Source organism: Camellia sinensis, chromosome 10 (assembly GCF_055761805.1).
Source record: "Camellia sinensis isolate YWXY chromosome 10, ASM5576180v1, whole genome shotgun sequence".
Lineage (NCBI taxonomy): Eukaryota > Viridiplantae > Streptophyta > Magnoliopsida > Ericales > Theaceae > Camellia > Camellia sinensis.
The window spans coordinates 66972108-66995568 of NC_138970.1; the positions used below are offsets into that span (position 1 = coordinate 66972108).

Sequence of the window (23461 nt, forward strand, 5' to 3'; positions counted from 1 at the left end):
CTACCCGGTAGCCCTACCCGGCAGCCCCCCAAAACAACGTCGTTTTGGGGGTTTTTTTTTTTTTTTTTTTTTTTTCTTTTCTTCTTCTTTGTTCTTGCTTTCTCTCTCTTCTTCGCAGAACCAGAGGGGAGGGGAGGGGAGGGGAGGGAGGAAGGGGGAAGAGAGAGAGGAAGGGGAGGGGAGGTCGTCGAGCTCGCCAGCCGGATTCGCCGAAGACTCGCCGTCGCAGGTCGTCGAGCTCGCCAGCCGTCCGATCGTCGCCCGACCGCCGTCGCCTCTGCCTCCGCCTCCTCCTCCTCCTTCCCCACTGGTTATGGCCCCCTCCTTCCCTTCCTCCTCCTCCTCCTCTCTCCTCCTTCCTCCCTCGTCCTCTACTTCCTCCCTCTCTTCCTCTGCGTTTTTTTTTTTTTTTGAAAATTTGCCCCCAAAACGACGTCGTTTTGGGGGCTGCCGGGTAGGGCAGCCGAGAATCCGGACTCTTTAAAATAGGCCTTCAGATCTTACTATAACTGATATTTTATTAACGGTTATTGACACATACCCCTGTACAACTGCTTACCAAAGGGAGCATTATTTTTGACTCTTTAAATTTTAAAAGTTTATAAATAAATTTTTAGATTATTTTGATGTATCATTTTATCTCTTAAAATATAAAAGTAAACAAATAAATTTATTAAATTGTTAGCATGTTTTACTTTGACCCTTCAATTAGGGGGTTCAATTTGTACATTTTTATAATTTATGAAATTCATTTATATATATATATATATATATTTTTTAATTTAGGGGGTAAAGTGACACTTTTCAATAATTTAGAGGCTTCATTTATATATTTTTATAATTTAATGGGTCAAAGTAATATTTCTCAATAATATAGAAATTCTTCTGGTAAATAACTCTAATATTTTCTTACCTTCTTTTTTTTAAATCTCTTTTTAAAATCTTATTCAAATTATGTTCTAAACGCTGTCTAAGGGTTAATGATTGACTTTGGTAGTGATAGTTAATGGCATCAACGGTAGGGACAACTCTCGCTCCCTCATGCGGCATTTGTTAGAAATTAGGAAGTCTAAACGCGCAAGGATATCAACTCAATTTGTTGACGAAAACTTTATAGTCCACACACAGTGTAGGCTATTTGAACTCATACTCATTTGAAAATGTAAGCTTTTAAGTGAAAATTGTTGGAAAAATAGTTTAATATAGGTTTTTTTTTTTGTTTTAGCTCAAATTTGAGTGGATCCCGAACGTCTTTTGGGATGGGTCCGAAGAGGTGACGTGTTCCTTGCCGCGTGGCAAGTCACACGGTGAAGACGGAACGTCAAAAACCATTTATGAGTGAATAAGAAGTTGACGTCGTTTTCGGGTTTAACATTAATTTTTAAGATAAAATTCATTTGAATTTTTTAATAAAAAATTATTGTGGGAATTTAATTTAAATTCTAAATTTTGGGTTCCTAAGTGGTTTCCTAAAATTTGTACCTCTTACTTTATTTATTAAACTATTCAATTTGTTTAATATATATATATTCAAAATAGTTTATATATTAAAGTTGTAACAGGTTGGGACAGTTCCACCAACGGTAAACAATTTGGAAAATTGTTTTATCTATTCAAATAGTTTATTACATTATTTCCCTACAGTTGCTTTGACTTTGTCTCCAACGAATTCTTTTTTGAATAACTTCGAATCAATTGAATTCAAAACATGTGGCACATGTTGACCATTGTTTGTACCGATTCGGACTATTCAATCTGTCTCTTTGTTGCCTATATATAGATTATATTCCAGCAATTTTGAAGAAGTAGAGACATCCGAAAATCAGTCTAAATTTGGTCTCATTGCTGTCCAGATTTTTCTACTTTTGTATTATTCTTCATTCTAATTTTAGGAATAAATATTCAGAGAGTTAATATATAGGTTTGGTTCGCCGAACAAATTGTTTGGAATGCTACTACAATTTGTGAAGATCATTGTATCTTGGGAGATAGACGCCACTCAACCGTAAGCACCGTAGCGGGGCGAATCTGTCTTAAGGACAGAGTGTCACACACTCGACTTGGTCTTAATTTTAATTCGGTTCGATAAATAAATCCAGTATATTATTTCTTTATTTTGTTTGAATTTATTTCAATTTATTTTATTTACACAGTAGATTGTTCCAACAAAAAATCATATATACATATATATATATATTAATATTTAATTTTTTTTATTTTTTATCTGAGACTTTACCTTAAGTTGAGATTCATTTCAACTTTGAACCCTAATTGGGGACTTCAGAGAAAAGTTACAGTACTTTTTTTGTTGATTGTATACCAGCACTAACAAAAGGCACCTGTTCGTGAAAAAATATTGAGAAAATATTTTCTTTTATTTAAACATATTTTTTTTTAATTTTAAGTTAAATAATGTGCGAATAAATTTTGTAACCAGGCCCTCTGTTTAGTTAAACCAGCTGATATTTCTTAAAGTCAACTGGCGATGGTTCATATGGTTTTCAACAAAGCCTTTCCTATTTTTGGTAGAAGCCCAGCCCATTGTAATTTTGTGCTCTATTTGCCTTGAAGCTTCCCATACTGCGGGATTTGAAGTTGGGACTCTGACCAACAAGGGTTTCTATATTTCTTGTGCTCTAGATGGGCTTCTGCAGCATTTTTGGGAGAAAAAAAAAAATCATCTTGTCACTCTTGAGGAAGTTCATAATGATTCATGATTTATATTAGAGGGTATTGTTTAGGCTCGTGAAGCAAATCAGGGTTGTATTTTGATAATTTAAACTGTTCATTTTGTTAAGTTTTTTATATATCTTCGTATATCAGATAATTATAATCTATTTAATTTATCACATTTATGTCCCAAAAAAAAAATAAACGACAAATGTGTTTGTAAAAGTAAATCATCTATTTATTATTATTATTATTATTTTTTTCTAACAAACACAATAAATTAAATGGAAAATGAGTTGGACCCCTCAAGGAGGCACTCCCTTTGACACCCTCTTTCTCATTGGCCAATTTTTCTTTTTTCTTTTTCTTTTTTTCCTTCTCTGCCAATCACCACCCGCCACTTGTGTGTGGGGGGGTGGTGGGGGTCTCAATCATTTCCCAAATTAAATATATTATGGTTATCATATCGAGTTAATTTTGTGTGTAAATCATATACACAAAAGACACTCCAAAATGAATAGTTTAGATTATAGAAACAAGACTTATGGTGAGCTTCACATACCTGGACAATATACCTTCCAATCCAAATCATAGACAGAAGAGAAGCTCAGGCCTTGTTCTTTTTCTATTTAGAAAGTTTATAGCATCAGAAAAATGTTCAGAAATTTGTCATCAAGTTTAGATCAATGATATGTATTGAAAGTTAGTATTGTGTAGCCACATTCTAAATGAATCGTAATTATTAAATTGAAGTTTTAAACTTTTCCAAATTTTTTAGTTCTGAAATTGTAACATTGTTGCCTATTTTATATGAACTTGTAATTCGAAGTACAAAACATAAAGTGACTTTATATTTGTATGAAGGAGACTTGTAAAGCCATAGCCATAATCACCTGACCTCTCACCCCATCCCCAACTTTATGCTGTAATCAGATGAAAGAAGTCTCCAAACCCCAAACTGATTAACCCTACATAAACTTGTTTTTTTTAACTCTAACGCAACACAACTTCCAATCATCCTCTTTCAGCTTCAGCACCATCATCAACACCCCACTTTTCTCTCTCTCTCTCTCTCTCTCTCTCTCTCTCTCTGTACCTGAAAACAAGACAGCTAGGATATATGAATGTTCTCTTCCCACCTTAAAAATACAGCCTCTTACCTAACTTCACAATTCACTTCCCATCTCACCTCCCACTCCATAAAACCCCCAATTCCATCCCAAGTTTCACCACTGCTCTCTCCTTCACTTTCCCACTTCAAACCAGTACTAGTAAGTCATTACAATACCAACAAAAACTCCATAAAAATGTTGAACAACCTTCGACTCATTATCACCTTCCTCTGCTTCTCCACAGCTTTTGCTCAGTCTCCAGCACTACCTCCACAACCTCCAGCAGCTACTCAGTCTCCAGCACAACCTCCCCAAGTCCCTGCCACCCAGTCTCCGCCACCAGCACTAGCTCCACAAGTCCCACTAGTCCAGTCTCCACCTGCACAACTGGCACCAGGTCCAGCCCCACCAGGCCCACCCAACATCACCGCCATCCTCGAAAAGGCCGGTCACTTCTCTACATACATTCGGCTACTAAAGGGCACCCAGATTGACAACCAAATCTACAAACTCCTCAACGACTCCAGCCAGAGCCTAACCGTGTTCGCCCCATCTGACAATGCCTTCGGCAACCTTTCAACCGGCACTCTCAACTCCTTCTCAGACGAGCAAAAGGTCCAGCTGGTGAAATTCCACATCATCCCATCCTTCCTTTCGGTTCCTGCATTCCAAACAGTGAGCAATCCGTTGAGCACACAGGCTGGAAGTACTGTTCAGTACCCGATGAATGTGACCACGGCCGGGAATCTGGTGAACATCAGTACTGGGATTGTTAACACCACAGTGACTGGCACGGTATATTCCGATAACCAGCTGGCAGTGTATCAGGTGGACCGAGTGCTGCTTCCATTGTCCTTTTTTGTTGCTATATCACCTGCTCCGGCACCATCAAAGCCTGAGAAGAAGGCTCCATCTCCGGCAGGTGATCAGTCCACTACTAGTACCGATACGTCAGTTCAGGCTTCTGGTGCAATGTCGGTGACTCACCACCGTGCACTCAATGTTGCTGTGTGCTTTGCAGGTTTTCTTATTGCAGCAATGTGTTTGTGTCTTTGAGTTGAGAGATTGTTGATGATGATTGTGTTTGATTTGTGTAAAAGTTTTTACTTAAATAATTCTTTTGTCTAAACACTCTTCTTGCAACACCATATGCTTCTCTTCATGTTGCCTAAAAACACTGCAAACCTTTATCTAATAGTGTGAAGTAACAATAATTCTAGTTACTCTCAAAATTTCATCAAAATTTTCATTAGAAAAGTAGAATCGTATGGGTATAGATTTTAAGTTAGTGTTGTGTATCAAACCTAAAATGAATTTTATGGACACATTTTAATTCTAAGTGAAATTGGGGGTAAAGAAAAGAAACCATCATATCATTTTACAATAGTAGTTTGCAGGTTTACAGAGAGAATTCACCAATTTGTCCCCTGCTCATCCCCACCACTTTGGCATTACACAAACTCAATCCTTCAATGTGACCATATAGGGGATAAAGATCAACAGAAAAAACAACAATAGATGACGCCCTTCAATAAACCCCTCCTCTAGCTTCTACCACTTCCAACTTAGTTACTCCCACTCTTCCTAGCAAAATTAGCCTCGGCTTTCTTTGAGAATTAGCTAAAAAGCTAATTTATTAACTAAATATAAGCCACCAAAAAAAGTTAATATTAAGAAAAGTAAGTTAAATTGTATATTCCTAGCGTGTTGGCTTTTCTAATATCTTTTTTAAGTAGTTAAAGTTGACTTTTTAATGAGAAACTAGTATAGCAAAATAGATTTGTTTTAAACAATCAACTGGCTTTTAGAGGTGGCCCAAGGAAACAATAGAAGTTGTGTGCTTTATAGCGTCATTCTCAAATCCTTTGCACTCAGACTTCTGACCCTCTTCATAACCCACAGACCTTTTGCCTAAACCTCAAGACAGACCACCTTCCTGAAAATTACCCACCTTTTGGTTGATTCTCCCCTCCTCCTGAACCACAAACTCCTTACAGTGTCACCCTCAAGTTACAGTGACTACATCTCTTACGATGAAGAATCTTAACATTGATCAGTCCTCATCATCAACATCTTTTCTTCCATAAAATGACTTCACATATGAATAAATCATATATGAGTGTTTTTCATCAAGAAAAATCATGATGAGAAAGCGCTGAAACTAACAAAATGCTCCTTAGACAGAGCGAGTAGCACTAAAGCTGAAAAGTTCATAATATTGCATAATGAGGGTGATTGAAAATTATACATTTGTGCCGTAAAGCCATGTTTTATTGCAGTACTATTTGTGGGATAAAAAGTGGGGGGATACCGGATTATTTTGTCCGTTGTTTGTTTTGTGGGATAAGCAAAAGGGATAAAGGGGTGGAGAATATCTGGGCCTCACATGTTTAATTTTAGGCCAACGTTTGTTTTACATGGTATTAATTTCTAGATAACTTTATCTCATGATATAACTTATCCTTCATAATCTTATGATAATCCTTCATCTCATCTAATCCTATAGTATAACTTAACTCTCACAATACTATAAATAATCCTATCATATCTAATCCCATAAAAAATAATCCGGCAATCAAAGGTGTAGGATAATTGAGTTAGGGTCTTCCCTATTATTAACACAACTTTGTGCTCCAACAAGCTTCTTCCCCACATCTTGTAATTGTTGTCTCAATGACACTGAATAGACTACAAAAAAACACAAACCGTTCAATAATTCACAAATGTAGAAAACTGCTCATGAGAATTTCAAATTTTCAGGTACAAAAAAAATAAAAAAATTACCATCTCTGGAATTCAACTCAATAATCAATTCATGTCCATCCTCAGCATCCGGATCAAATGCATGGCAAACAGGACCCGACCTACTAAAATTTATTGTAGGATCCTACATTGAACAACAAACTTCTCAAATTGAATCCAGTTTAACAGAGTGACAATTCAGCTGGGGAAAAAAAACATATTTAACACCAAACTACCTTATCTTGAGAATTCAAATCACTAATGTAAATCGGATCACCGACATTCAATAACAAGTAAGTTCCCCTTGCCATCAAAATTTGAAGTACCCATCAAACTATTTGGATTGAAGCACCATTGCCTCCAACAAAACTAAGTGCCCGACTACCATTCGCTCCACCTAAGAATATTACTGCCGCTGATCTCACGCCACTGCTAATGCACATGCTAAATTTGATTTCTGGAAAGAGGCTTGACAAAAAATATTAATCAAAATATAAATAAAACAAACTACCAGATAGCAAAATAATCAAAGTGAACTAGAAAATGCTTCCATTTTGCCATAATAAAAAATAAAAAAAAAGGGAGTCATTTTATCAAGCAGGTATTGAGCAAAGCAAAAGAAAGCAACTACTTGAGTGAGAACAAAATAATCAAAATGAACCAATGACAAGAAGTCGAGTTGATAGCGAAAATTGGGAATGGCTATACTTCCAATGTTGATTTTGAAACTGGGTATGAAAAATTAAACAAAAAACCAAGTAAGAGACTAATGTTGTGTTTGTTTGGAGGATTTGGGAAGGAATTTGGAAATGGAAAGGGAAAAGGAAAAGGTGTATGAAACTAAGTGAAATGTAGATATATTTTATTCACATTTCACCAAACTTTTCCTATTTCTTTTCAAATCACTCCTCAAATTCCCTAACCAAACAGAGCACAACTTCTCGAGACAGAGGAATAAAAATAACTCAAAATATTTCGAAACTGATTTTCAAATTTTGATCATGAAAATTAAAGAAATAAAAAATTTAAAAAAAAAGAGAGGAAGAAATTAACTACCTTAGACTATAAATTTTTTGACTTTTTATTAAATATGAGTTGAGTTTAAAATGTGAAAGAGATGTGATATAACTTAAATAAAATGATATGACTTAAATAGGATAATAATTTTTAAATTTTTTTAAGGGATGCCAAAGTTAGCCTACATACCAAAAACATTTGAAATTTCGTCCAAAAAACTGATTTTACTAAACCAGCTGATTTCTCCGAAATGGGTTGATTCCAAATTTGAGGCCTTGTTTGGGAAGGGGTAAAATAGTCAAAAGTCACTCTAAGTTGTCAATGCCATCAACGGTGGGTACAACTCTCGCTCTCTCATGCGACATTTGTTAGGAATCAGGAGTCTTTAAACGCGCAATGATACAATTTAATTTGTTAACGAAAAGGTTCATAGTCCATACATTACACTCATGCCTATTCAAAAAATTAAGGTTTTAAGCGAAAAATTGTATATATATATTAAAATTAAAGTTAAAATTTTTATTTTTGAGACTCTATCTTAATACAATTGAAATTCATTTCAACTTGGAACACCCTTTTTTTCTTTTTCTTTTTTAAACTTGGGGACTTCTGGGAAAAAATACAATGTTTTATGTTGATTCTATATAAACACTAATAAAAAGGCACTGATTGAGTAATTATGTTATTTCATATGGATTTAATGTTTCATGAAATTTTTTTAAGAATCATCTTTCAAAGTATAACGATTTAAACATAATTTTTAAAAATTTTAGTTAAATAATGTGCAAATAAATTTTGTCAACCAGATCCTCTTTTTGTTAACTCAGCTGATATTTCATAAAGTCAAGTGGCAATGGTTCATATGGTTTTCAACAAGGGGCACTTAAGGCACCCCTGTTGACCAAATTTATTTACTTATAAATCTTAATTCATATTCCGCTATGAGTATCCCTAAAATGTCTCTTCTAACCTTTTTCGTCCCCATCATTCACACGGCTATGACTACATCTTCTCTCACTAGACATCGCCTCCGGTTATTGTCTCTGATCATCAACAACCACCTCTGGCGATATTTTTTTGGTAGTAATTTTTTAAAAAATTTTTTGCTATGGCGATATTTTTTTTGGTAGTAATTTTTGACAATTTTTCTGTCATTTTTAAAGAAAAATCAACATCCATCTCTACCATGTCACTCTCTTATACCGCTTCAGATTTGGTGTCAAAAAGAGAAGTAGAAATATTTAATAGTGATAAATTTATCACTGTATCGATATTTATCAAACCAGTTAATTACTTACTCTTTTTCACTATCATACTCACATTTACATATATACACCATCCCTTCCTTATTCATTTAAAGACACACATTTACACATTTACATATAAAAAAGAAATAAAAATTTATCACTATAATATATTTATCTAAATTTATCACTGTATCAATATTTATCAAATCAATTAATCACTTACTCTCTTTCACTGTCACACTCACTTACATACACGCACAATCAATCACTCACTCATTTATTCATTCAAAAAAAGCAAATTAACACACATATAGAAAATAGTTTTCTTAGTAATAAATTTTTGACACAAATTTCTCTAAACATTAGTTTACAAGCAATTGACAAGGAGAATAAGAAAGAGAGGTGTGATTTAAAAAATCTTTATATCTTTCATCATTGTCATCATCATCTTACAAATCCAAAACAAAACTCAAAAAAAAAAAAAAACAAAATTTGTTAAAAACAAAACCAAATTAAAAAACAAAAACATCTTTAACAGAGAAGATTTTTCAAATTCTCAAAGTTTTTTCAAAGGATCTTTGATGATAGAGTATAAATTGGTGACGGTAGAGTATAGATCGGAGATATAAAAGCGTAGTCAAAGAAGATAAAGTATAGATCGATGAGGGTTGTGGTAGATCGGCAATGATAGAGTATAGATTGGAGATCAAAGAGTATAGATCTACAATAGTAAAAGTGATTCGTGACCAGTGGTGGTGGTGGCCTGCAGTGGATGGTGGCGGTGGTGGTAACGGTGACCAGCGGTGGATGGTGGTGGTGAGAGATGAAATAGAGTAAAAAGATTTGAGAAATATTAGAGAGAAAAAAAAAGATATTTAATGAGAATAATATAGACAATTGAAGAGTTATTAATAATAATTAAGTTCACTTTATGAGACTAGCCGTAAAAAACCCTTTCAACAAAGCCCTTCCTATTTTTGCTAGAAGCACATTGTAATTTTGGGCTCTATTTCCCTTGAAGCTTTCCAATTTGAAGATCAGTTTTGACCAACATGGGCTTCTATATTTCTTGTGCTCGAGATGGGCTTACGCAGCATTTAGAAAAATAAATAAAAAAATAAATCATGTTGTCACTGTTGAAGAAGCTCATAATGGTCCATGATTTATATTACAGGGGTTGGTTGGTAGGCTCATGAAGCAAATTACGGATTTTATTTTGATAATTTAAATTGTTTATTTTGTCAATTTTTTTATGTGTGTTATTTATAAAAATAAAAATAAAAATAAAAATTGATTTGATGATTGTAATATATTTAATTTATTGCATTTGTGTATTAAAAAAAAAAAGGACAAAAAGTGTATTTTTAAAAACAAATCATTCATTTTTTTTTTTTGTGACAAATACAATAAGTTGAATATGTTACGATTATCAGGTTGATTTAATTTTAAGTGTCAATTATATACACAGGACACTACAAAATGAATAATTTGAATCATGGAAACGAAACTTATAGTTAATTTCACATAGCTGGATAACACTCACTAATTCAAATCATCGACGAGAGAGTCCAGACCATGTTCTTTTCCATTTTTGGCAACAGAAAAGTGTTCAGAAAATTATCATGAATTTAGATCAATGATATTTATTGAATTGTGAAACTGCACTCTAAGGCCTCATTTGAAAAGTAAGTTGTGATTAATTTAGCTCACTAAAACACAAAATAGATTAAAAAATCAATAAGACAAAATGTCACATTTAGACCATAATCATTTCATTTTTTATTTTACAAAATTAAAAAAAAAAAAAGACACAAAAATTCTTTCCAAACGAAATTTTTTTAACCAGGCTAAAATAGTTAAAATAATCAAAAAATCAAGCTAAAAAAATTCATCCTAAGTAAAGGCTAAATGATTGTTAATCATTAATTTGAAATTCTAAAACTTTTCTAAATTTTTATTATGAAATTGTAGCATTATTGCCTATTTTATATGTAATTGTAATTCGAAGTACAGAACATAAGCGACTTTGTAATTTTATGAAGGAAACTTGTGAAGCCATAATCATAATCACCCGACCTCTCACCCTATCCCCAACTTTATGCTGTAATCAGATGAAAGAACTCTCCAAACTCCAAACTAATTAATCCTACATAAACTTGTTTATTTTACCTCTTAACGCAACACACAACTTCCATCACCCTGCCTACTTTGCTGTTTTTTCCCCCATTGCTAAGCAAACCCACTACTAGCTATCTGCTTCAGCTTCAGCACCATCAACACCCCCCACTTCTCTCTCTCTCTCTCTCTCTCTCTCTCTCTCTCTATACCTGAAACAAGATAGCTAGGATATATGAATGTTCTCTTCCCACCTTAAAAATGCACCCCCTTACCTAACTTCACATTCACATCCCATCTCACCCCAGCACTCCATAAAACCCCCAATTGCATCCCAAGTTTCACCACAGCTCTCTTCGTCACTTTCCCACTTCAAACCAGCACTAGTAAGTCATTACATTACCAACAAAAACTCCATAAAAATGTTGAACCAGCTTCTAGTCATTATCACCTTCCTCTGCTTCCCCACAGCTTTTGCGCAGTCTCCAGCACTACCTCCACAACCTCCAGCTACTCAGTCTCCAGCACAACCTCCCCAAGTCCCTGCCGCCCAGTCTCCGCCACCATCAGCACTAGCTCCACAAGTCCCACTAGTCCAGTCTCCACCTGCACAACTTGCACCAGGTCCAGCCCCACCAGGCCCACCCAACATCACAGCCATTCTCGAAAAGGCCGGTCACTTCTCTACATACATTCGGCTACTAAAGGCCACCCAGATTGACAACCAAATCTACAAACTCCTCAACGACTCCAGCCAGAGCCTAACCGTGTTCGCCCCATCTGACAATGCCTTCGGCAACCTTTCAACCGGTACTCTGAACTCGTTCTCAGACGAACAAAAGGTCCAGCTAGTGAAATTCCACGTCATCCCATCTTTCCTTTCGGTTCCTGCATTCCAAACAGTGAGCAATCCGTTGAGCACACAGGCTGGAAGTACTGTTCAGTACCCGATGAATGTGACCACGGCCGGGAATCTGGTGAACATCAGTACTGGGATTGTTAACACCACAGTGACTGGCACGGTGTATTCCGACAACCAGCTGGCGGTGTATCAGGTGGACCGAGTGCTGCTTCCGTTGTCCTTTTTTGTCTCTATATCACCCGCTCCCGCACCCTCAAAGCCTGAAAAGAAGGCTGCGTCTCCGGCAGGCGACGTGTCCACTACTAGTACCGATACGTCGGTTCAGGCTTCCGGTGCAATACCGGTGAATCACCACCCTGCACTCAATGTTGCTGTGTGCTTTGCAGGTTTTCTTATTGCAGCATTGTGTTTGTGTCTTTGAGTTGAGAACTTGAGAGCTTGTCTTTGAATTGAGAATGAGAGTTTGTTGATGATGACTGCGTTTGATTTGTGTACCGGTTTTCAATTAAATAATTCTTTTGAGTAAACACAGGCTCTCTCTCTCTGCAACACTATATGCTTGTCTTCATGTTGGACAAAAACACTGCACAAAGCTCTGTCTAATATTATGAAGGAAAACAGTGCTGCCATCACCGAAAATTAAATTTCAATCACCGAAACATACAACTGTCACCTTTATTCACAAGAATGTATATTGCCTCCAGTTTATGATCTAGACTAGCAACCGTTGTTTGGATTTTTGGTTCCAGGTTGAGTTTTAATGATTTAAACCGTTAGTTTTGTCAATACTTTATGTAAATTATTCACATTAAAAATTAAATTAATTCAATAATCGAAATTTATTCAATTTATCACGTTGTTTCTCAAAAGAAAAAAGAATAATTTTTTTTTAAAAACACAATTATTATTCATTTTTTTGGATGAGAAACGCCATAAATTGAATAGATTGTAATTGTTGGCTTTTTGGCTTTTCGAAGGGTATTTTTGTAAATGTGAGCGTGCCAGTAAGGATCAATCAGTCCTTACAGAAATTGTGATTGCCAACCAATTACCAGACGATTGTGTTTTAGTTCTTTCAGCCTCAATGAAGAGGACTTTTACTGGTGGCTTGACTTAGGAGAAATTAAGAGAAATAACAATTAATATGAAGAACAATGGAAGTATTTCATAAAAATGAAAAACTTACAATAGTCCAAATTCAGCCTCGAAGAGGTTTACAGCAACAGTCTACTTGAATCTACTTGAGACTACTCCTATGAATTAAAGTGCAGTGCAGATATGTAAAGTGCAGGTATTGAAAGTACAGGAATGTAAAACTGGAAAGTAAAATATGAAATAAAGACTGGTATGTATGATCTGAGTTCCGTCCTTTTTCCTGGGGGTCTCTCTACTATTTATACTTGTCAAAGATGACCTTCGAACTGCTCTTCGAACCGTCGAACTGCTCCTCCATGATCACTGATCATGCTGCCTTAGAAGTAGCTCCATTATGTCACTATTTGCAGTTAGGCTTCCTTCCTGTATTTGAATTTGAATATGAGTAACCGTTGAAGCCACGTCACCTTGCGTTTCTTTGCTGATCCAATGTTGCTCAGACCATGTGAGAACCAATTATCATCACCACGTGTACGATCAGGATTGGAGACTTAAATTATTTTCCAATAATACCCTTATTCTGCCACGTGTCGGATTGTAATTGGCTTTTACAAAATATATAGCTAACATTACCCCCCGCACTAATATACCCAATACTTGGTGATATTAGTGGACCAAGAAGCTTTTCCGGCGCTTTTGTCTATGGATGAGGTAGACATTTTCGAAGCCAAACTGGCTAGTTTCTCCGACACACCCTCTACCTCTCCATCATTTAATGCCGAAGCTGAGCCATTAGTCTTGGCTAACTCCTTGCTGGAAATTTTTGAGAGTTTTTCCTCTAGCAGCAAGCCTTCTGTACCTTTGATAGATATGGGCACATGCCTAGAACTGCTAATTTCTTTCTCAAGAATTCCCTTCGAGGCTCTGCAAAGGCCAATAATCAGAGATGGGTTCCTTCAATGTTGCAAAATCGCTGAGCAGTCCGTTATGAAAGTTTCAAGTTATCTATCTCAGGCAGCAGCTACTGTTGACTTCTATCTCAACATTTGTCATGCTGCTAAGGCTGCAGACGAGAAACTGGCTAAGGATCAGAGTTTTGTTTCTCAAGTGCATACTGAAGTATCAGATCTCAAGGAACAGCACTCTTCTGCTTCTCAATTTCGAATTCAGCTGCTGGAGAAGAAAGCTAGCTGCAGTAAACCAGGTCTTGGTTCGAACCGATACCAAATTGCACATCACCAATCAAGAGTTGACTGATCGAAAAGGAGACATGGCTGCAGCTATCCAATTATTTCCGTTACTTAGCAATAGAAAGTCTACTGTACAAAAACAATTAAGACATTGTAATGATTTCTGGGCCAATCTGTGGCACAACGTATTTAATTCTTTATAAAAGAACAAATCTTGTGCATCATTCGAATAGCCTTGTGTTTTTGTATTATCCTATTCCTTGTGTTTCCCAAATGGTTGGAAAATAAGGTTTCAGATACCTGCCATTAATCTTTTTGGGATGTACATAACCATTTAAATTTCTTAAATGATATGCTCCAAAAGGCAAAACTCTATGAATTTGATATGGCCCTTCCCAGTTAGGTGACCATTTGCCAAACTTATGGCTTTTAATTCCTATTGGGAGTATTGTTTTCCATACCAAATCACCTTCATCAAAGCCAATGTGTTTAACTTTCTTGTTGTAATTCTTGGCTGTTTTCTTCTTCTGTAAAAGAATGTTATTCAAAGCCAGGATTCTGGCTTCATCTATGCCTTCTAACTCCAGGCACATGCTTTGATGGTATTGCTCGGGATCTAACTGATCTTGGCATTTTACCCTCAAAGATTTAATATTAATTTCCACAGGTAACACTGCATCATGCCCATATACTAAGGCATAAGGAGTAATTCCTGTGCTTGATCTTGGGGAAGTTCTGTAAGCCCACAAAACATCCAACAGAAGGTTATGCCAATCCCTAGGATTATCTTCCACAACCTTTTGTATACCTTTTTTCAAGGATTTATTGGATGATTCAGCTTGACCATTGGCTTGTGCATAATAAGGTGTGAAATTAACAAGACTAATTCCAAATTCTGCCACAAAAGATCTCACCATCTTCCCATCAAACACAGTCCCATTGTCTATAGTTATGGTTTGTGGGATGCCAAATCTATGGATCAAGTCTTTAATGAACCCAATGACCTCTGTTTGATCTACAGCCTTATATGGCTTGGCTTCAACCCACTTAGTGAAGTAATCAGTGGCCACCAGAATGAAACAATGATGTTTCGAAGAAGGTGGGTGTATTTTGCCAATCATATCCATGGCCCATCCTCTGAATGGCCAAGGCTTCACTACTGCATGTAAGTCAGTTATGGGCACATGCCTTATTGCACCATGTTTTTGGCATGCCTGGCAACCTTTTGCATATTCGATGCAGTCCTTAAGAATGGTTGGCCAATAATAGGAATGCCTTCGAAGCAACCATCTCATCTTTACACCAGGCTGATGAGCGCCACAGATGCCTTCATGAACCTCAGCCATGGCTGTTAATGCTTCTTTTGGGCCCAAACACTCCAGCAATAAGCCATCTCCCCCTCTTTTGTAAAGAGCATTACCATATATCATATATTGCATGGACTGCAATTTGACCTTCCTGCTGGCCTTCGAAGATGGATCAGCTAAATATTGCATTATTGGATACCTCCAATCTTGTTCTTGTAAGTCATTATGGTTGGCTTCCAAGACCATATTCCTTTTATTCAAAGGTTGTATTAATTTCTGATATGTTGTCTGACTTATGTCCCTTTGAGAATTATCCTTTCTCTTGAAGTTCGAAGCCTTTTGAGCCACATCATTAGCTCTAATGTTCAAGAATCTTGGAACATGGGTTACATTTGCTATTTAAAACTGAGAAAGCAAATGTAATGGAGCAACATAATATGGCAAAATACTTATGCTTTGACACTTGAAAATCCCTTTCACTTGATTAACCACCAATTGAGAGTCTCCAAATATGTCAACTGCATGTACTTGTAGCCCAATAAGGATTTCTAATCCTACTATTAAAGCTTCATACTCAGCCTGATTATTAGAACAAGTGGCTTCATCTACTCTGAAACCATGTGTGGTTTCTACCCCTTGTGGAGATCTTATTACAACACCAATTCCAATTAAGCCATTGGCTTTCGACCCATCAAACCACATCTGCCATGGCTCAACATTAGCCATACCAAGCTCCATTATCTCCTGGCTCTCTGTTTGAGATGGATGATCTGCCAAGAAATTGGCTAAAACCTGTCCTTTTACTGCCCTTTGAGGGACATATTCTAGATGAAATTCTGATAAGGCAAGTATCCACTTGCCAATTCTTCCCCTCAACATTGGTCTAGATAACATATATTTAACCAAATCTGTGGTTGCAATTACCAAGACAGTTGTAGGCAAAAGATAATATCTTAATTTTATTGCAGCAAAATACAAAGCAAGACACAGCTTTTCAACAGCTGAATATTTACATTCACAAGAATTTAAAAACCTACTAAGGTAATAAATAGCTTGCTCCTTGCCTTCTTCGTTGTCTTGGGCTAAGAAAGCTCCCAATGAATCCTCTGCTGCAGCTATGTACAACTTCAAGGGCTTGTTCCCCTTTGGTGGCATCAGCACTGGAGGGTTAGCCAAGTAGGCTTTGATACCTTCGAAAGCAATTTGATGCTCTGCTGACCACACGAATTCTTCTTCAGCTTTCAGCCTTAACAAGGAAGAAAATACTTTAGTTTTTCCTGCAGTGTTAGAAATAAACCTTCGAAGAAAGTTAACCTGTCCAAGGAACTTCTGCAATTCTTTCTTACTTGATGGAGGCCTGGCTGCAATGATGGCTTTGGCTTTGTTCTGGTCAATCTGTATTCCTTTCTTGTGTACCACATAACCCAAGAAGTTTCCAGATGATACGCCAAAGGCACATTTAAGAGGGTTGAGCTTTAATTTGAACCTTCTCATTCTTTCAAAGGCTCCTTCTAAGTGAAACAGGTGCTCTTCCATGGATTGGGATTTAACCACAATGTCATCAATATAACATTCCAAATACCCTCCAATGAGGTCATGAAAGATAGTGTTCACGGCTCTTTGATATGTAGCTCCAGCATTCTTTAGACCAAATGGCATTTTAACCCATTCAAAGGTGCCAATATTCCCAGGACATCTGAATGCTGTCTTGTGGATATCTTCCTCTACAATGCAGATTTGGTTATAGCCGGAATGTCCATCCATCATTAACAAGACTTGGTGACCTGCTGAACTGTCTACCAGCAAGTCCACTATAGGCATAGGGTACTCATCTTTGGGAGTTGCCAGATTTAAGTTTCTGAAATCGATACATACCCTCATTTTGCCATTCTTCTTGACTACAGGCACAATATTAGATAGCCACTCGACATACCTGGCTGTTCTAATAAAACCTGCCATGAGGAGTCTAAGGATCTCTTCCTTGGCCTTCTGAATTACTTCTGGACTCATCCTCCTTGGTTTCTGCTTGTAAGGCTTGAAATTAGGCTTCATGGGGAGCCTATGTTCCACTGATGACCTATCCAATCCTGGTAGTTCATTATAAGACCATGCAAAGCAATCTTTGTATTTCTTCAGAACAAAAAAATAGCTGGTTTCTGTCCAGAGCATTCAAACAAGCACTTATATAAGTGGGCTGTTGTACAGAACCTTCCCCTAGATTTACTTCTTCTAAAGGGTCTTGTGCCTGAGGACTTACCAAAGCTTCTTCCTTGATTTCTTCAACCTTCGAAGTAGCCTTCTTGCTTTGTTCTGCTCCTAGGTTCTTTAGTTCAACATCCTTGCCCTCCTCCTCATAGACAAAATCTATCCATAAGGCATCCTCCTCCTGTATCTCCTGGACTTTTGTCTCAATGTCCAATGCACAATATTTCCCAAGGGTCAAAATTCTGACCTGTTGCTGTTTCTGCTTGCAGCCGAGTATCATGGCCTCCCTTTCTTGCTCCTGTACTCTCTGGACTATAGCTTCTACATCCAATGTTGAGAATTTAATCAGAGCCAAGGATGTGGCTTCTTGCTTTTCACTTCTTTGCCTATAACCAGGCATCATTGTCATCCTTTAGAACGACCTCTTCATCAGCACTTTCTTGGACTAAGTGCTTCAAGTGTGTCACTTCCTCATCAGCCGTCACTTCGGCTGAACCGTCATCTTTCATCAGTATACTGAGCGCTGTCACTCCCTCAATATACAATTTAGCCTCCGCAAAGTCTGCACAGGCTATGAAGGGTTGAGGATCTGCATCAATTTCCTCTGTCTCTCCATTGCCTAAAGCCATCATGATTTTCTGATGCAAAGAAGAAGGCACACATTTGTTAGTGTGGATCCAATCCCTTCCACGTAAAGCATTATATTTAGCATTACTGTCGATTACGAAGAATGCTGCCATGCAATCCCTGGTTCCCACACTTAAATTAATGGGTAGAATCCCCTGAGCCATTTGCTTATCTCCAGCAAAACCAGCGATGGTTGTGCTGGTTGGGATCAACCTGGGATTCCTTTTCCCTAGTTTCTTCAAAGAAGATTTTGGCAACAAGTTTACTGCTGCCCCATTGTCTATTAGGACTCGATTCAGTTGTATCCCATCGAAGAAAGCCTTGATGTACAAAGGCTTAACATGTTGTGTCATGGAATTCGAGGGATACTCGAATGGATACGATAGGTTGATGCTTACCACTTCCTCGCTCTCATATTCATCTTCTATCGGGGTAACCATTTCGAAATTATCTTGCACCATACTTGCTTGTGAGTCTTCACTAGAGATCTGACCTGGATCAGCTTCCTGCCCCTCTTGATTCTCATCTCCAGCTTGGAATTCCTGTGGTAGTATGTGTACCATGTTCACTGATACTGGGGGAAACGAGCCAAACTGGATGGCTGGCTGTACCTGTTTCCCCTCTTGGTTACTTTGGTCGACTTCCTCAGAAACATCCTGCATGATGCATTCTGGCATTTCATTGTTAACTGATTCCTTCGAAGGATCTTTCTCAACTGGCTCTTCAGTCAGAAACGTTTGTTCAGCCATGAAGGCTTCGAACATCTCTTCTTCCATCATTTCTTTCTTTTGGCTTGTGCCAATCTCTTCTTCTGTCTCACTATCACTCTCCATCAGAGCCTTCTCCAATCCAGCTAAACTAGCCTTCTCTCTGGCTGTTAGTTCGGCATGAACCTTAGCCAATTGTTCTCGGCTGCAGACCACTTTGCTCTGTGGAACCGGCTTTGGAGCATGGTCTGACTTTGGGTTCTTCCTTCCTTCCGTTTTGACTGGTGGAGAATTTTCTCCACTTTCCTTCAGATCTTTCTGGTACTGGGTGTACCTGCGCTGAATTTTTCTCCTCTGTGATCTTGAGATGACTGGGACCATGTCTGGTTCCCTCGTCTTTGGGTGTTTAAGCAGCACCCAGTTATTCGGAGCCACCATAGGAGGCTTGATCATCCTGCCTTGGTTTACAACATCTCCATAAGCAAGCACTTCCCTAGGTTTGTTTTGCATTACAAACCAGTCCGGGACTCCAGGCACCCACGAACCTACTGATCCAGATGTGGAACTGTTTCTTTCTACCTTCGAAACCGCCTTCGAAACTGGCTGTGAAGGTAGATGCTTGTTCCTGACTTCATGTCTCGAGTCTGTTTCTGGCCTTTGATGAAAGTGGCCACTTTCAGTTCTGTGTGAGGTTAGTCTAGGAGGCCAATCCCTGGCTTTAATCCCGTAACCTGAACTCTTCCCCAATCTTCTTTCAGAATGGTTGCTGTCTACTCTGTAGTAGTTAGGTGGTCTAGACTCATACAAGGACCTCTTGCCTTTAGCATGCATTCTGTCCACTGCAGGTTCAACCATTGATGGTCGCTGCCTATCACTACCCGGATACGGCCTTTTGTTGTAAGCATTGGTTGGCTTAGAATGTCTTTGAACATCTCTGTAGTATTGCTTTCCATCAATTGGAAGCCCCCTCAACCATTTATGACTCAGTCTGCACCTGGGACACATCATCTGCATTACAGCTGCTTCCAAGGAATTGTCATCTAGTGCTTCTTCGTCAGATTGCTCCTTCTGATGTGAGAAACCTTGTCCAATAGCTGGTGGGTTTCTAGTCTCCTTCTTAGCAGTTGTCTGGTTGGCAGTATGCATTTGCACGTTGACCTCTTCCAACTCCTGCAGAGATAGATTCTGGAAGTTTGGTACAACCACATTAGCTGTGCCTTCTCCAACTTCTGGAAACGGGTTACTATCAATCCCCATGATCTTTTCTGTTTTGGTTGGGAATTTCAGACTTCCTTTCCGAATCTGCTCCTGGATCCTGTCTCGAAAAACAATACAGTTTTTAGTCGAGTGAGACCAAGAGTTATGCCATTTACAATATATTTTTCCTTTAAGTTCATCTGGAGATGGCAGTTTTACTCCCTTTGGTAACTTAAGGAAATTGGCTGCAAGCAGATGGTCAAAAATGTCATCTGCTTTTGCCAGATCGAAAGAATACTTTCTGTGGAAATCTTTCTTTTTAAACTGCTGGTCGATGGTGGTGTCTTTATGAATCAATGCTTCACAAATTACAGGTTCTTTGCCCACAATCTCTGCTGTATCGATTTCATAATTGGGATCTCTATAATATGTCTTATACGAGGCATTATTTCGATCTTGTTCTTCTTCTAATAATGCTTCATATCTAGACACCTTATAGGTTAATTCGACCAAATCCCTGAACTCAGTTGAATCAAACTTCTTTCGAAGCCTAAACTCTAAACCGTTTTGAGCCAATCTTACAAACTCTGGCTCTGGGAGAATGACTCTACATTTATTCCGAGCCCTTTTAAATCTGACAATAAACTGAGTAGCCTTTTCCTCAGGCCTTTGACTCAATCTAGCCAAGTCTGCCATGGAAACTTCTGGCTCTGATTGGAAGAATTGGGCATGGAATGCCTCTTCCATCTGTTGCCAATTTTGAATGGACCCAGGTGTAAGGTTGATGTACCATACGAATGCTCCTCCAGTCAGAGAATTTGGAAATAATCTCAGTTTCATATAATCATGATTAGTGAATTCACCGCATTGAGCAGCAAATCTAGCAATATGCTCTACAGTTGACTGATTTCCAGTTCCATAAAATAGAGTAAAATCTGGTATTCTGAATCCTCTTGGGTATTCATGTACCCTATCTACCCATTCTGGGTATGGTTTTCTGTATATAGGAGTCTGGACCCCCCGAGTCACTGGTCCACATATCTCCCTAACAATATCAGCAATCTGGTCTGTAGGAACCAAATTTTGTGCTTGCTGAACCACTACTGGAGGGACAAACACAGGGTTTGGTGGGCAAACTTGTGCCTGTGGTCCTCTTGGTCCATAAGGTTGCATATTTGGGACTGGGTGCCCCTGTGGTGCAGGTTGCTGTTGGGGGTGTGGGTAACCCCTTTGAGCCTGTCCTGTGAAAGGACCTGCAAAAGGTGTTGGAACAGATGTTGTATCCCTTCCATTTGTAGGAAAACCTTCCAACCCCCCGGGTATGAATTCGAATAAAGGATTATTATACCCCCTAGTACCAGGTATGGCTTCGAACATGGGATTTGTAACCGTTCTTATGCCAGTTTCTTGTATTTGGCCAGGTCCACCAATTTGTGTGGCTTCATTGTTGAGTACTGAGGCATTTTGGCCCGCTGCAGGCCTCGAAACAGGTTCATACCAAGACTGAGGTGATGGTCTTTCAAAGTTTTGGGTACTAGTTTGACCATTAGAATGTCCATTAACTTGCATAGGTTGTTTATCTCTAGCCAATCTTTGCTGAGGGACATTTAAAACCTCCTCTGTGTGTCTTGTGTTTGTTGGTTGGTGATTATTCATTCGATCCAAGAAGGATGTTGCCCATTTTTCCATTGTGTTCATTAGTTGTTGTCCCATAGCATCTACTAAGCCATCCCATGGATTTGTTGGCTGAGTAGATGGAATGGTGGATGGTCCAATTCCTTGGTTTCGTCCAATACTACGAGCATATGGTTCTTGTCCAGAAGTACTGGTCTGTTCGACCAAAGGTTCTGATAACATGGGAGTTTCCACAGGATGTATTACCACATTATCCTCTAGATTAGGTATTTCTACCTCTCCTTCTACGCCTTCCTCCAAGCGTTCATTTTCTCCTTGTCGTCTTCGTCTAGCCATATTTTAATAGTCCCACTGGGCGTGCCAAAAATATATGTTGGCTTTTTGGCTTTTCGAAGGGTATTTTTGTAAATGTGAGCGTGCCAGCAAGGATCAATCAGTCCTTACAGAAATTGTGATTGCCAACCAATTACCAGACGATTGTGTTTTAGTTCTTTCAGCCTCAATGAAGAGGACTTTTACTGGTGGCTTGACTTAGGAGAAATTAAGAGAAATAACAATTAATATGAAGAACAATGGAAGTATTTCATAAAAATGAAAAACTTACAATAGTCCAAACTCAGCCTCGAAGAGGTTTACAGCAACAGTCTACTTGAATCTACTTGAGACTACTCCTATGAATTGAAGTGCAGTGCAGATATGTAAAGTGCAGGTATTGAAAGTACAGAAATGTAAAACTGGAAAGTAAAATATGAAATAAAGACTGGTATGTATGATCTGAGTTCCGTCCTTTTTCCTGGGGGTCTCTCTGCTATTTATACTTGTCAAAGATGACCTTCGAACTGCTCTTCGAACCGTCGAACTGCTCCTCCATGATCGCTGATCATGCTGCCTTAGAAGTAGCTCCATTATGCCACCATTTGCAGTTAGGCTTCCCTCCTGTATTTGAATTTGAATATGAGTAACCGTTGAAGCCACGTCACCTTGCGTTTCTTTGCTGATCCAATGTTGCTCAGACCATGTGAGAACCAATTATCATCACCACGTGTACGATCAGGATTGGAGACTTAAATTATTTTCCAATAATACCCTTATTCTGCCACGTGTCGGATTGTAACTGGCTTTTACAAAATATATAGCTAACAGTAATTATTGAATTAAATTAATTTTTATGTGTAAATTATTTGATAAAATGAACGATTCAGATTAACAAGAGCAATAATAGACTCCACGAGCTCAAACAATTCTCTCTAATCTAAACTAGAGGCAATCCAACTCGTATTCACAACTATAGAGATACAATAGATGTTACAAATGTCATATCTATTGCGAGCGAATGTAAACAGTCAATGATTTCAATTATTGAGATTTTCCATGCGCATCTTTTCCTTATGAAGTAACAAAATTTAATCGCGATTTTACCCAATAAATGAAATGTAAGATTTGGATTATACATTAAGGGTCCGTTTGGAATAGGCATTTTTAGCTAACTTTTTTGTGTTAGTATTTTTTTAACCTTGCTTGGTTTTTATTTTGGCATTTTTTTTTACTTTTGTGAGAGAAAAAATATTATGATTATGGGTAAAAAGTAGTATTTTGTCTAATTAACTTATATAACATATTTTGTCTTTTTGTACTTTTTTAGCTCCAATGAGAAAACCAAACGAGGACTAAGGGGAAGTTTTCCTACAACTTAGGATGGGAAGCAGGTGCGTGCTGTGCACAACACGGTGTTG

General features: G+C 37.9%; 1 protein-coding gene and 1 pseudogene across 2 annotated transcripts; both read left to right on the top strand.

The window, feature by feature from the left end:
• Positions 1 to 3538: 3538 nt before the first annotated feature.
• LOC114256515 (fasciclin-like arabinogalactan protein 11 pseudogene) lies at positions 3539 to 5356 on the top strand (annotated as a pseudogene). The gene has a single exon (XR_014342147.1). The product of XR_014342147.1 is annotated as a fasciclin-like arabinogalactan protein 11 pseudogene (transcript).
• A 5891-nt stretch (positions 5357 to 11247) lies between these two features.
• On the top strand, positions 11248 to 12292 carry LOC114321714 (fasciclin-like arabinogalactan protein 11). Its single transcript, XM_028268914.2, has one exon. It carries the CDS (start codon positions 11326 to 11328, stop codon positions 12184 to 12186), a length of 861 nt encoding a protein of 286 aa, XP_028124715.2. The 5' UTR covers positions 11248 to 11325; the 3' UTR covers positions 12187 to 12292.
• Positions 12293 to 23461: the final 11169 nt, after the last annotated feature.

What these genes read in the sequence shown, in the direction of transcription:
- LOC114321714 (XM_028268914.2), top strand. Translation starts at nt 11,326, where the DNA reads ATGTTGAACCAGCTTCTAGTCATTATCACCTTCCTCTGCTTCCCCACA.